The sequence below is a fragment of the Monopterus albus genome, unplaced genomic scaffold, assembly GCF_001952655.1.
Source record: "Monopterus albus unplaced genomic scaffold, M_albus_1.0 scaffold31.1, whole genome shotgun sequence".
NCBI classification, from domain to species: domain Eukaryota; kingdom Metazoa; phylum Chordata; class Actinopteri; order Synbranchiformes; family Synbranchidae; genus Monopterus; species Monopterus albus.
In genome coordinates this window covers 6,477,314-6,492,971 of record NW_018127911.1, presented here as the reverse complement: position 1 = coordinate 6,492,971, position 15,658 = coordinate 6,477,314, and the positions used below count along the sequence as shown (strand labels likewise).

At 41.6% G+C, this 15,658-nt stretch overlaps 1 protein-coding gene across 1 annotated transcript in view; it reads left to right on the top strand.

Annotated features, from left to right (window-relative positions):
- The window catches only part of LOC109958199 (eukaryotic translation initiation factor 3 subunit H), a 58,429-nt gene extending 51,992 nt beyond the window's left edge, over positions 1 to 6,437 (top strand). Inside the window, exons 7-8 of the mRNA XM_020596662.1 lie at positions 5,783 to 5,915; positions 6,327 to 6,437. Coding sequence (XP_020452318.1) covers positions 5,783 to 5,915; positions 6,327 to 6,421 — 228 coding nt within the window. The 3' untranslated portion in view covers positions 6,422 to 6,437. The remainder of the gene's footprint in view (positions 1 to 5,782; positions 5,916 to 6,326) is intronic.
- The last annotated feature ends 9,221 nt before the right edge of the window (positions 6,438 to 15,658 follow it).

Here is a 15,658-nt window from a genome sequence, read left to right as displayed (position 1 = left end):
CCCCCGGCCGCCCTGCAGAGGAAGCTCATTTTGGCTACGTAGATCGACCAGTAAATCGAGAGCTCCTTCTTCACCATGACGGACCGGTACACCGACTGCATTACTGCAGAAGCTGCACCAATTCCCCTGTCAATCTCCCGTTCCATCCTTCCTTCACTCGTGAACAAGACCCCAAGATACTTGATCTCCTCCACTTGAGGCAGGAACTCCCCACCAACCTGAAGGGAACAAGCCACCCTTTTCCGAATGAGAACTATGCCTCGGATTTGGAGGTGCTGATTCTCATCCCAGCCGCTTCATACTTGGCTGCAAACCATCCCAGTGCACGCTGAAGGTCCTGGCTTGATGGAGCCAACAGGACAACTTCATCCACAAAAAGCAGAGACGAGATCCTGTGGTCCCCAAACTGGACTCCCCTCGGTCCCTGGCTGCACCTAGAAATTCTGTCCATAAAAATAATGAACAGAACTGGTGACAAAGGGCAGCCCTGCCGGAGTCCAACATGCACCGGAACAAGTCTGACTTACTGCCGTAAATGTGAACCAAGCTCCTGCTCCGGTCATACAGGGACCCGACGGCCCTAAACAGAGGGCCCCAGACCCCATACTCCCGGAGCACCCCCCACAGGATGCCGCGAGGGACACAGTCGAATGCCTTCTCCAAATCCACAAAACATGTGGACTGGTTGGGCAAACTCCCATGAACCCTCCACCACCCTGAAGAGGTTATAAAGCTGGTCCAGTGTTCCGCGGCCAGGACGAAAACCGCATTGTTCCTCCTGGATCTGAGGTTCGACTATCGGTTGAATTCTCCTCTCCAGTACCCTGGCATAGACCTTCCCAGGGAGGCTGAGGAGTGTGATCCCCCTGTAGTTGGAGCACACCCTCCGGTCCCCCTTCTTGAAAAGAGGGGCCACCACCTTGGAGATATGTACATACACATTGAGAGCCGATGTACCAGAGTCACATGCCTCGTGTGCCCGACACACTTGGCCAATAAAGCTGATTCTGATTAAAGAGACATAAACATAGATAAACATCTGTATCTGTATTGTATTTGAACAATGTCTATATCAATATACTCACTTTGATACACAAGAATATTCCATAGGACTCAGTACTAAGGAGCAACTGAAAAAGACATTAGTTATGGACTGCAATGGACAGTGTGTATAAGGAACAAGTTCAGCAGAATAAGAAATACCTCACAGCTGACTATGTCACTACAATGCAAAAATCAAGCACACCTTATTGACTCGTGATAGCAATTTGAATGGCAGGTGAATTGAATATGTGACCCAAGTTATAGCAGTCTAATTGGTTTTGTAGGCTTCGCTTGTATCGCTGCTGTTCTGGTACAGTATGTGTACATCATTTTTAAGGCTGCAATCAAATGGACTTTAACTCTGCTTGAAAAAACACATCTGCATTTATGACAGCATCAAAGGTTGTGGCAAAAAAGCCAACACCAGTACAGCCCTTTCTGTTGCTGTGACACTGATCTGAGTGGATCGAGTCCTAACCATCACCTACAGTATGTTATCAGGACAGAAAGGTGTTATTTGAGGTGAGATGGAAAAAGTGAACTGTAAAGTGCAATGAAAAAAGATATGCATTGCTTCTTTTTGATACTGTATGTTTGGATTGAGGTAGGTTTTCCACAGGTATGTTTCAGACATCTAATCTGGATTATCAGGCTGGTTTTATTAGTACATCTTAACAAAACAACACTAATTCAGACTATAAAATGACGAACACTGCTGTGCCTGAGGGTTTTACAAAAGAAGCTACATTAAGTTCAAAATGTAACTTGGTGGGGAACAAGCACAGCACCACCAACACGAGTACTAGTAAACTCAAGCAAAAACAGTCACAGGTTTAAAAGTCATTTTTGTTGTTCTGAGTAGACACTAATAAGGATGAGAGATAAGAGATAAGGATGACTAATGTTAATCTTCAAAAACCACAGCTGCTGCTGACACGTGCCCACTGCAGAGCATCGGCTGAATTATTTATCAAGTCAAGGAAGTGGACATTTTCATCACAGCAAGAGTTACATCTGTGATACAGTATCTGATTTATTTTTATGTGAAGATGACTGGGATCAGAAGGTTAAATGCCACGAGTCAAACTAAAACAACCTACATTTTGTCTGAGATATAGCTGATATATACAGTATGGACACAAAGTTGGTATTAATAAAAATGAAGTCTGTACCTTAGTGTACCAGTGAGACGCATCACAGACTCTGACTTCATTTGAAAGCAGCAGCAATAGCACAAACACACATACTCTGTGTAAGGACTATAGACACACACACACACACACCACCTACTAGCACAAATTCAGCCAGAAGCACCAAAAACACCAGAACACACACACTCACACACAGATAAATAGTCAGCCACGTACCATCTGCACCTACAGGCTCACCCAGATGCATCATAAACATCCGGGACCACATACACACAGAGAGAGAGACGCACACATTGCTCATTCAAATTAAAGCAAACAGGCACAAGGTGAGTCACTGATGTGCATTGTGTGCGTGTGCAGGCAAATTAAAGCAAACAGACACAAGGTGACTCACTGATGTGCATTGTGTGCGTGTGCACAAATGCACACCTACATTCACACACCTCCATTATTTCCTCATTATTCTCTGCAAATGGAAATGAGGAAATGTCTGAAGTATTAATGTTGATCCAGACCAAGTCATTATCATGTCGCCCGACAGCAGATAAAACCGCAGCCAACTTTATGCACATTTACACTGACTTGTTACAAGCATGTGTCTGTGACCACAGGTAGTCTGCCGTATGCACACAAGACATTCACAACCTGGGCCACGAGGAAACACATGCCTATATACTGTAGTTGCACATCCCCGGGCCACTCATCCTCACTGCAGCCATTATGATCCATCATCGTCCTCTTCTGACCTACCGATCATCAGAGTCCCCAGGCCTTACCCTTGATCCAGACATGCACATATATACCCAAACACTCGTGTTATACATGCTATCACCCAGATAGTCCCTTTAATGCCGTGTACCTTTTCATATTTCATGTGATTTTCAATCAAACTGCACAGAGAAAAAGAAAGTGAGCCGCTATTATACCTCTCAGACATCTACAGCACTTGCTCTGTGTAATCTTGTGTTATTGACCCTGCTGCTGGCCGGACAAATGGAACCTTATTAATCATCATAGAAAGTTGCAGAAAGGCGGCATGCTGAGAGGGCTCCATTTGTCATTTGTAGCTCTCTGAATTTGGTGAATAGCTGGTACCCAGGCACTGTCTGTGACCAAGTTAGTCTTTGTACTGGGAAATTTATATCTTGCCTTCTATGTATTTTTTTTTTAAATTTTTTTTCTCAACTACATAAGTAGACAGCACTTTGCATTAGATTAGGTATGTAGTAGGGGGATCTGGGTCGAAAGTACCACTTTTTACTTTTCCCCTAATTGTGAGAACGAATGTATCTTCTCTGATCACATTTCAATTTAGGACGCTTACACATATTTTCTGCCAATATCCACAAACATTTTTGTGAACAAGTCTACAACCCAGACATAATTTTATTTTAAATACAAGTTGCGCAACTGTACTTTTGTCCCAAAAGTACAATGGTTGTGGGTCAAAAGTACTGCCTGTCAAAAAGCATAGACATTTTGAGGTAAACATATATTTCTGTTATGAAGATGTGTGTAGGCATTGTAATGATCCTTCATGCTACACTTCTAACCATATAACCTAGTCTTGGCCAAGCCACACATATTAAATATGACAGTTGTGTAGACTAAATGTTTAAGCTAGACTATAGAAGTGACAAACCACCCAAGTGCATTTTTTTATATTCAAGTAAAATATTCCGTCTTCAAAATTCAAATATCTGCCAGCTAATTTTATGTTCCTTATGTTACCCAGTAACGCAGTCGCCTATGTGTTAAAGCCAAGACCACAGGCAGAGCTTGTTTTGCCACTGCCGTCCTCACTAACCTCCACCCTTTAACCTCCTCAACCGCTCAAAGGAAAAGTTTGTGGAAGTTTCATACCTCGATACGTTTTCCTCATCCTCACTCTGATGTAGATGATTCAGCAATATTGTGTGTTTATTTCTTAGCCATATAAATATATTTAATAACAATCAAACAAAAAATAAGGCAGTTATGATGCACCACATGATCAGAGGATATTGGAAATGCACTGATCCATTTGGATCATTTTGGGTTGTAGATACTTTGATGCACAGGCCTGACAAGGCCTGACACTCTTGGCAGTAAAATGAGACCCAGCCACACTATCAGAGACTACCTGAATGGAGTACTATCTGGACCCAGCTCTGGTCTCAGTTTCTCAGAACAGAGTTGCCCTGTGTAGGCCAATTTTTTTTTAGCCATCACAGTAAATCCAGAAACAGAGTGCCAGGAACATACCTCTTCAGCAGGCCCTGGAAGGCTTGCAGAGGTTGAGAGTGAAATAAATACAGCAAAAATACAGAGAGTGAAAAGAATATGCAGCTGTGAGAGAACTGCAGTGAAGGATGGGATTATTTTCCACCAAGACAGCGACCTCAAATGTAAAGCTGAAGCTGCACAGGAGCCCAGACCTCTGTCCAATTCAGACTTTGTGGCAGGACTTGAAAATTGCTGTTCCCTATATAACTTGTCAGAGCCCGAGCAGTTTAAGAAAAACTGTGAAAAAGGTGCCTCTGCTACCTTCTTACTGGAAGGAATATGCTTTATATTTGTACTGAATTAGATCAATTAGATTTTTATTCCACTTTCATCTTTTAAAGCAGGGTGAAAAATTTTTGACACTGTGTCTGTGTATGGGAGATGGAGTGGAATGCCTGACACTCTGTCTCTGTGTATGGGAGATGGAGTGGAATGCAAAACTGTGATTATAAAATGTACATATTGTTATACTGTACATTAGCATTTTGTTTATGCACGGTCATGCATTGATGCATTGGCAGGATGGAGGAGTCACGATTCATTTGAACAGCTCTGTATTTCACTTTTTGTTTATGTTAGCAATCTTTTGGCAGCTTCAGTCCCCTGTACAGCTGTGTTGTGGGATGTTGGGTTGAAAGCACTCAACTTGCTCCAATCACCATTTTTCCTGCTTGCCTGCTGCAACCTTCCCTTCCACTGATCTGTGTCAGTCTCTACTTCATCTCGCCAAATTAACAAGGCTTTTAGGATCTCTAGAGACTCAGCACATCACTGATTTACCGACTGTCAGCCCTCCTCAAATCACTCCATCGCTGTCAGCACTTACATCTCTTCATTTTCTCACTTTATCCCCTATGTGTTCTTTCATTACCATGTTTCTGTATATCTCACTTCCTTCCTGTTACAGTTTCCACGGCCCCTGTCTCCTCTTCCTCGTTTTTTTCTTTGCACTCTCTGCTGCCTCTCTGCCCTGTACAGCTCTCTGACTATATTCCCTTTCTGTCCTGCTGCCTTGCCTCTCACTGTTCCTGACTTTCTTACTTCAGACTTTTTTCACTTTTTTACACCCACTCCTCACCTTCCTGTCATCGTTGTTTCACCCTATTTCTTTTCAGATTCTCATCCTGTCTGTTCTTGCCTCCATTCCCCCATGTCTTCTCCTTTTCTGTCCATTTTTTCTTTTACCATCTATTCCCTTTCCACATTCCTCTCACTCACTACTATTTCTTTTTCTTATCCTCCCCTTCCCCAATTACCCCCCACCCCCCTATTCCTTCCTCTACTAATGCCAACCCTCTTTCTCTCTCCGTCCCTCCCACCAGTACCTCCAGCGGCGGCAGCAGGAGAACGCACAGCGACAGAGCAGAGGGGAGCCCCCTTTGCCTGAGGAGGACATCAGCAAAATGAACAAGCCCCCCCAGCCTCCACCACGCATGGACACACTGCTTATTGCAGGTACGCACTAAACACATACATGTACACAGAGCCTCCATGAATAGACAAAAAGAAAAAAACCTCCATCAGCTGCCTCTGCTGCCCTCACGGGAGCTCAGGTTCTGTTTTGTAATTATCTCTCTCATTATCTTGAATTTACATTAATTTAAAGTTTATTGACTCAATCTCCAACTCAGCCGTCCCTTTCCTGTTTCATGCTGCTCAGCTCAACATTCTGATCCTTCCACTTACTCTGTTCTTCACTAATTTGATGTTTTGTTGTGCTGCTGTTTCCTTCCCCCTGCCTCCACGTATTTGTGTGAATGTGTGTGTACAATTGCACATACCGTATGTATGTATGTCTGCTTCCGTGGGTGCTTGTTTGTGTATTTGTGTGGGGGTGAATGGATTCATGTTGCTACCTTCCAACAGGGCAAATTAATAACTACTGCCAGAACGTGAAGGAATTCACCTCGCAGACCCTTGGGAAGCTGTTCATGGCCGAGGCTCTCCAAGGCCACAACTAGAAAACAGACAACAGGGTGAAAGATATCAGCAAGAGAAGCAAAGAAAGCACCCAGAGGGGTGAAAAGAGAAAGGTAACAGAGATGAAAAACACCTCGACAACAACTGGAGAAGCTCTGTGCCAGTGTTTGGTTCCTAAGAATTGATTCATTGTTTTTATACCTAACCCCTTCTTGGATAAAAAGTTATCTTTGAAAATCACTTGATTTTGGTTTAAATAAAAGTCTTGCATCTCTACGTTTTCTCTGACTCTTATTTGTTTACCATTTGAACTGTATTCTGTATGCTTACACAGTGTTGTTTTGCTTTACAAAAAGCTGGTTTTATACAGAAAAATATTCTGAAATGAATTTTGTGCATTATACATCATAATTATACAGTACAGTGGTATGTATATTTTTATTGCTACATGCTTTTTGTTTTGCAGTTCAAACACCAAGCAGGTAGAACAAGTTTATTGGTGGGTTTGCAGTGAACAGTGATTTTCTTGCAAACAGAACTGCTACAGAAGTTATCAGTGTGAGATGAGGGTACACACACGAGAGGGTCAGAATTGGACAGGTGTACCTAATAAAGTGGCAGGTGAGTGTAGATGGTTCTTGTCAAACATCTGAAGAAGGAATGGGAGCTGTGCCAAATGACAGATTAGGAAAAACTATCATCAGCATGGGGTGGCAGTCCTTATTTTGTGTTGTCTAATTGCTAAATACACATAAATTATTTGATAACTGAAGACAAATTACCAACAGGAGAACCAGTTATGCGTTGGTGAAATTTATTTATAAAAAAAATGCACAGGAAGATTGATTGAAAAATAAAAGCTGTGTTGCTAATGACAATGTATGAGCCATGGGTGCAGAAAGCATTATACACCGTAAGAGCAGTGAATTGTCAGCTTTTACATGTACTTAGGTACTTTTTTCAACACTCACTAAAAATATTATTTATCAAAATGTCATTGTTTCATGTCCTATCATTTTCTTTACTAGCTTAGTAGAGAAGGACAGAAACAGCCTGAGTAAAATTGCTAAGATCTCTTCAGCCAGTCTTCTTTTTGTGTCCAAGAAGTCATAAGGAACTCAATGGTCATATTGAACCTACTTGACCACATGGTAGAAATCCAGATTTCAGCCTTCAGGACATTGCTATGCTCTCCCTGCCTGTAGAATTCTTTTTTCCATCTGCTGTCCGCTTCTCAATTCCTCATTGTTCATTTTTATGCCTTTGTGTGGCTTCATTACTCTGATTCAATTCAGGTTAGTTCATTTCACCAGGATAATCCACTCTGTATCGATGTTGCTTTCCAGGAAGCTCTGAATAAATATAGTTATTAAACTAAGAGCCTACGATCATGCTACCAGCTCTGTGAGACTGTGTTTGGTCACAGTAGTGCTAACATGCTGATATACATCGTTCAGCCACAACATTATGACCACCGGCAGGTGAAGTGAATAACACTGACTATCTGTTACAGCGGGACCTGTCAGTGTGTGGGGTATATTAGGCAGCAAGTGAACATTCGGTCCTCAAGGTTGATGTAATGGAAGCAGGAAAAATGGGCAAGCATAAGGATTTGAGTGACTTTGACAAGGTCCAAACTGTGATGGTGAGATGACTGGGTCAGAGCATCTCCCACACTACAGGTCTTGGTGGGTGTTGTTGGTCTGCAGTGGTTAGTACCTACCAACAGTGTCTAAGGAAGGACAAACGGTGAACTGGAGACAAGGTCATGGACGCCCACAGCCCACTGATGATGAGGTTGATCTACTGTAGATTAAACTTTTATCTTCCATTTGTACTTTACAAAAGATTATATACATATATAAACAAAATACCTGCTGTATACACTTTCTAGCATTTGCTAATGAACAGAAAACCCAAAGTACAGCTGAGGCTGATGGGAAAGTTCTTAGGTTTGCAGGTTTTTGGTCGTAAACCAAAATATTGGACAAATACAAATTTTAATCTGATAAGAATTTTCTTGTCTTTGTGATTAAGGCTTTAATCATGTTATTTTTTAGTTTCATTTTGATTTAACAGCAGTATTTTAAATGATCCACAACTAAAATGAGCAAAGAAAGCAACTTTATGAAATGAACCCTCTTCACTTTGCAGTGGGGAAATTCTGCTAGTCCTTTGCATCCTAGATAAACATTTGCTGATCAGTCACCAACCCATTAGTCCTGGGGTAAAGCAGCATCCAGCCTGTGTCTATCAGTAACCAATCCTGTGAAGTGTCCTTGAACAGCACTCTGAAGCCCTCCCAGCTCACTCTAAACCCTTCTCCATAACAGCACTGACTAAATACCTCACATGTAAATGTAAGCTGTTTGGTGATGATCCTCTCTAGAGTATCACATATTCAGTGTCCACTCCCCCCAACAACATGAGGCGGAACGATGCCTCTTGCTCCATTTAATAAAGAAGCAGCTGATGCGTGGTTCATTGTCTAATGATTACACTGCAGCTCTGTCTGGCTTCATGCTCTGTTCTTCTTGCTCAAACTGTGGTTAAACAGCATCATCTAAGTCGGATGTTATTTAACTTGTCATCAGCATCGCCTAGTCGAGTAATAACTTGTAGTGCTCCTGCTTGTCATCATCACATTGTCATTAACAATAATTAGAAGTCAACCAACATGATAAACACTTATTGGAACAGCGACACTTGAGCCGGAAATGATTTCTTCCCCAAATCACATTTCCCTGATGTGCTGGCATGATAGGAAACATTAAATCACCCCAGAGGGCTCAGCTGATATTTATTAATTAAGGTATCTGCTACTTTGACAGGCACACCTGTGCCTGTGATTGATGTGTGGTATGATGGAAGGCATTTCTTCCTAGCAGCTATTGATTGCATTTTGAGCAGTGGCTTCTGCTTAAGGTGAATCTGTTTGTCATTCTGAAGTAGCACTGCAGGGGGATGTTGCCCTTGACTGGGGCACAGTTTTTCCTGTCCCTAATCCTGAGATGTGCAAGGAATTACCAAAACTTAAAATGCCCTGAACACAACCACGAGTTTAATGTGGAGCCACTAAGGCGCCGCTCGCTCACCCCTGCTGCTCGAGCACAAACATGGTGACAGAATTTCAGCCTGTATTTAAAGTGACAGTGTTTTGATTGGAGTGGAAAGCAGTTTGGACTGAATCATGCAGTCACAGCAGGGCTCAAGGGCAATAGAGTGGAGGTTCATGGGAGTCACTGCTGTTTTGCTTACACATTATTCCACTGTAATATAAATCATATTAGACACTAACTGTAAGCTGTCATTGTAAGCAGAGATTAAGAACTATTGATCTTTTATGAGGTTAACCAGGAAAAGCACAGGGTCATTCACTGTAAGAGTCCAGTTACAGTGTGTGGCTTCTGGAATTAAGTGTCATTTTGATGGCCTACTTGTTGGTAGCACTCTAAATATACAGATAATAAATGGTTATATAGTGCAGTTTTAATCAGATATGAGGGTATTTTATAACCTCTATGAAGCCTTTATAATTAGTGCATAAACAGTTGCTGATTGACTGACAACACATGCAGTAAACCAGTTATCACAGACTAATCACATTTAATATGAATACACTGACGAGCAAGTGTTTACAGAGTGTTCATTAACAGTTAATACTCGTACAAATCATTCACAGGTGAGATTAGAGCCTTTTATTAATGTGTTCAAGCTCTGAAGACTTGCATCTCATGGCCTTCATCCATGCACTGACTTTGCTTAGTTGTCTTCCAAGTCAAGAAGATGTTAGGAACTAGCTGTTTAGTAAATTATTGTAAAGCACTTAAAAAAACATCTTAAATATAAATAATGATTATATCAAATTACAATGATTTGTGATGTCATAAAATCATACTTGTCCAATTAGTCCCAGATTTTAGATGCTAATGTCAAACTAGAGTGATGCTCAAACATTCAACAATATGACAAACATTTTAGGAGGACGGGGCTCTACAGCATTATTACTGTGGTTACATCTACATTACTAATGGTTTATGTACTGTTTATAAATGGGACTTCCTATTTATATTAGTTGCCATTCAACAGAAGTGATTGATTTACTTTTGGGGGAATATTCATCATGCCATTTAAGTGTACGCTATCCACACAACTCACTGTTGATGTGGATCTAGAAGTGCAGTGTGTCTTTGCTCCATTGTGCTACTTGTTTTGAAAGGTGAAACAGTTTGAAAGAAGGCGGCACACAGAAACCCACAGCAGCAGCTGCATTTGCAATTTTCTCTCCCACACTATCCTGCTCAATTGACCATGAGACTACTGTGAGTCAGTGAAAATGAGAGAATGACATCCTCAAATATGAAACCGTTTTTTTTCACCCATGAACACTGCAGAAGCCGAGCCTGTGGCCTGCTGACGCAAGACTTGCGATTAAACTTTCCACCTCTTCCTCCAAAGTTATTTTATTTGCTCTCATGGTTTTTTTCCTGTGATGTCACTTTTCTCTTCAGCATTTACAGAGATTACCCAAAACTGTGTTCGAGCTGAGCATGAGAACCGGAAGAGGGTTCAGCCACATAAACAGCCGGGTATTTTGTACGGTGCAATAGGAGGAAATACTTAATTAGGATTATGGGATTTGTCTGTGCACCTTCGGATTCCTGAGAAGGAGCCTGCGAGATGTCAGACGGATATAAGTTTGGTCTCATTTAATCAGTGTGCGTGGCCTCGGCAGCCCTGACCCCAGCAGTAATTTATTACCGCTCAAACACAAACACAAGCTCTTTCACCGTGCCTGTCATCGCCCTGTCATTGGTGATAGAGAGAATCAGCTGGCTGAATATAATGAAACCAGTTATTTCCCTGTCAACTCGGAATACTTTTTTCTATTTTTGCTCTCTCCGTCTCTCTCTCCTCTCTCTCTCTCGCTCCCTCTTTTCTGCCACAGATATTGCCATGGCAACTGTGGATCCTGTATGAAGTAGCTGTTGAGGATGTAAAGTAGTTTCTGTGGAAAAATAATCTTGCAAATCCCCAAAACAAGAGCAAAGAGAAAGTCGTGTGGTTCCAGAAAGAGGAATGGTTAGAGACTGTATCATTTATGGGATTATACATGCAAGTTTTGCACAGTCATCATTGACATTTCTTAACATAACTACACTCAACTTGTCATTGAAGCAGCTCTAAATTTGCCTTATTACCTTTTTTTTCGCTCTGAGATCAATAGATCTGCACTGTGATTGGCAACTGTACAGACTAAGTTCTGTGTTCTAGTTGCAATTCGTGTCTGCCTGCCACCCAATTCGACCGCTGTCAAACGGCAGTGGCACAAATCCCACAGGCCATTATGAGGCTGGTTTAATCCCCACAACAGCAGCAACAGAAGCCTTTCAAGAAGGGTTTGAGAGCATGATACCCTGTCTGTCACATGCATCCATGGGCTTCAGGCAAGGCTACAGTGCATTGTTGTGATCCCACTCCATCACGAATGTCTTGTCTTATCCCCAAGCCACTGAGGGAAATGTACTGAATGCCTTCTTTCTTAAGATCAGTCACATGTTGTGCCTAGTCATCTTCTGCATGTTATCTTTCTGCTATTGGTCATCAGATTTGGCCTTAGTTTTTGCACATAATAAATTCGATTTTTATTTATGTCTTAATTTTATAAGTCAAGTGGGATCTTTAAAAGAACTGTTTTACTGTTCTGGTTATTTGTTTGTGATTCAAGGGTAGTTACTGGTCTATATGCATATTTCCTTCTTGTGAAACTCCACAATGGCACAGTGGTGTACTTTTGTATTCCAAATAATACTTTGAGATCCTGGAAAATACAGAATTTGATGAGAAGATCTGTGACTGTATGGTTAATACTGAGTAACAGCAGGGAGTCAATTAGTTTAGTTTAGCCTTTTCCCTCTCCCCGGTTAAAAGAAAACCACCCATCAGCATTTCTAAAGTTCATTATTAATGTATCTCACTTGTTTTATCCAACCACTGTGATAATTACATGACTAAAAGAAGTCACCTTTTGGTGCCCAGTTCCAACTAACTCTCTCTAATTCTACAACATTTTTGTTTGTGTATACAAACAAGGTACATTATGTTAATTCATGCGCTTTAGAGGCACTGACAGGTAGGTGTTACTGATGAAATGGCTTTATGCCTAAAGTAGCTAAGCTAAGCTCAGGGTAACTGGCAAACACATATCAGTGTTGTATGGATTTAACTCTTGGCAATACAGAAAATACATTTATTTCCTAAAATGCCAACCACTTCATTTAAAGCTGTAAAAAATATTCTTATATAAGTGACTCAAATGTCTTCTTGTAAATGAACATTTTTAAACCTTTGTTCATACAGAGTTAGATTGGCTGAGCATATGTGGTCTTATACAACACCCTAATAGCTAATGAAGTAAAAAAGATGGACGGACACATTAATTAACTAAAACACAGTAGGACAAAAAATGATCAGTATATATTAAGAGTCTCTTATAGTTGTGAATACACTTAGAATTATCACCCAACTGTGCAGTTTTCTTCAGCTCTTTGAACCACTTTAGTGTCTTTTAGCTCATTGTTTTGTTTTTCTGTAAGTTCACTGCTCAGGTCCATTCTCATCAGTGTTGTTTCCAGACACAATGGGCATCTGTTTTCAGCCAACAGACAAAAAAAAAAACACTACTTTAATCTACCTGCCCAAAGCAAGACAGGTAGGGAAGGTGAGCGAGTAGCTGCTGAGCATTTAGTGGAACATTCAGAGCTAACTAGAATTACCGCTTCACAACTGTATACCTCAGATTCACAGGAATGGGACAGACATGAGGTCACTGACCTTGACCTTTGACCACCAAAATCGAATGAGTTTATCCTTTCCTCAAGGTATTTCTGACATGTTGTGTTCACAAGAATGGGCCAGCCGGACATACGGACAGAAGGTTGGACAGACACTCCAAACACGTAATGCCTCCATTCACGACGTCAGCACAGAGACATTAAAACAAAGCGAATATTTGACCTTGGCCAAAAACGAGATTCCAAATCAATTGTATTGTTGCTGCCTATTTGCAGAGAGCAACTAAATAGACTACTGTGTGATAATATGTTCACCACAGCACGGTCAACGGGAGCAGGATGAACTTTGTGTATCAGACCCTAGCTGTGCATCACCATGACTTTGGACACATTTTGAGTCATCTCCCTATTTTCTGGAGCACACATACACTGGTGACTTCAAGGTTCAAAGGTTTTATTGTCAAGTCACCATATGTGCAGGACATACAGAAATCGAAATACCGTTTCTCTCTCACCTAGTATTGGGTGCCATAACATTTAGGAACTAGAATAGAATAGAATAGAATAAGAACTGGATTAACGTCATTAGGACAAATCTAAACGGTACAGCCAATAAGCTGTGACTCAAAACCATGTACAGTCAGTGACAGTAGTGCAAAACAATAATAGGAGATTGTCAGATGGTTCAGCATCACCAGGGCGTTGGTGATGAGGTGCAATGTGCATGTGAGGTATACATGGAGAGTATTGCAAATGACCAACAGCAACAGATATCCCGGAAAAAAAACAGTCAGCAGCAGATTTACATATAACATAACAGAAGGTAAAACAGCAGAGGTAGTTTTTTTTTTTGTTTCCACAACAGTCAGTAGCAGATTTACCTCTAATATGACAAAAAGGGGGAATGTATTGAGTTTGTGCAAACAGCAGAGGTAGTCTTTTTATATCTTTTTATGTTCTGTGGCGGGTTAAGGTCTAGGGGCAGAGGGGGGGGAGGTAGTGAACAGTGTTCAGCATCCTCACAGCCTGGTGGATGAAGCTGTTTGTAAGTCTGGTGGAGTGGGCCTGAAGACTCCGATACCTTCTCCCTGAAGGCAGGAGTCTGAAGTGGGAGTGTGAGGGGTGGGAGGTCTCATCAGCCAAGCTGATGGCTCTGTGGGTGAGGCAGGTGATAAAAATGTCCATAAGGGAAGGCAGAGTGGCTGGCTTGCTGGCTGTTTTCACTATGCATTGCAGGGTCCTTCTGCAGGAGGCAGTACAACCTCCGTACCACACAGTGATGTAGCCAGTGATGACGCTCTCAATGGCGCCCCGGTAGAAGGAGCGCACGATGAGGGGTGGGACACGTCTTTCTTTCATTGCTGTGTTTGCTGCTTTTTGTTCACAACTGTAAGTGTTGCTATCTATCATAATTGTCAAAACCTTGAATTTCAGACTTTGCCCTTCTTCCTGTTTCTGCTCGCTTATCATATTTGCCCCCCTAATGATGAAAATGGAAAAATGCTAAGCAGAGTAATTCATTGTAATTCACGATCTGCTTCTCTCTGTTCCTTAAAGTCTGGAGGTGCTATGTTGCCCCAGGTACAGTGATTGATGGAATGCCTGTGACCTACAACAGACAGATCCACAATTAAAGGCTACCTTACCTCTCAGCTGTGAATCTCAAAGATAAATGCTGATAATGCTCTGTCCTTTGATGTTCAATCATGCACTCCACACCTTGGTCTCAGCTGGTGTCCTTGGAATGACTGACTTTCTCACGTGAATGTTAACATTCAGGTTCACTTCCTCCCACTAAGTTCAGTGTACAACGTAGTCATTCTGTCTGTTTCCGGGAAAACCAGCGCCTAATTTAAGTGTTTATTTTCACACTGTGTATCAGTTGGACTAATGTATCGAACATCTGTTTCATTTAGATTTATTCATCATGATATGGGAAATAAACAGTCTTTTACTCTATTCCCTCTTTTTTTGTCCTTCTTCCTCATTGTTCACACAACTTTGTCCTAAACATTATATTTTGAGTCTAAAGACACCCACATATGTGCAACTTTTTATTTGTGTCCAGTGGGATATAAACCTTTGACCACTGCTTGCTGCTTCTTGTTTGAGGACTTGTTAGGCCCCAAGACTTGTCTCTGGCAGCTTGGCTGTTTGGGCCCTGCACCAGAGTCTCATAGGAAACTATTCTAGGTTTTCATTTCCAGGGTGGAGTCCATGTTTAATACAACTGTCCAAATTGACTCTGGTGCCTCCTGAGATTTTGACCAAACTAATCAATGCTTGGCCTCGAGGAACACACTATTTGACCTCTTATACAGGATTTTATTGGAGAACTTGTTTTACCCGAAGATAGACAGCGTTTCTCTTTTCATGAGCCTTCCAGTGACTGTCCAGCCTATGCCACCACACAGTATTTGACTTTGTTGTTGTGCCATTGTGGCTTATTTATCAAATTGTACTAGTTAGACTTCTAAATAGGTT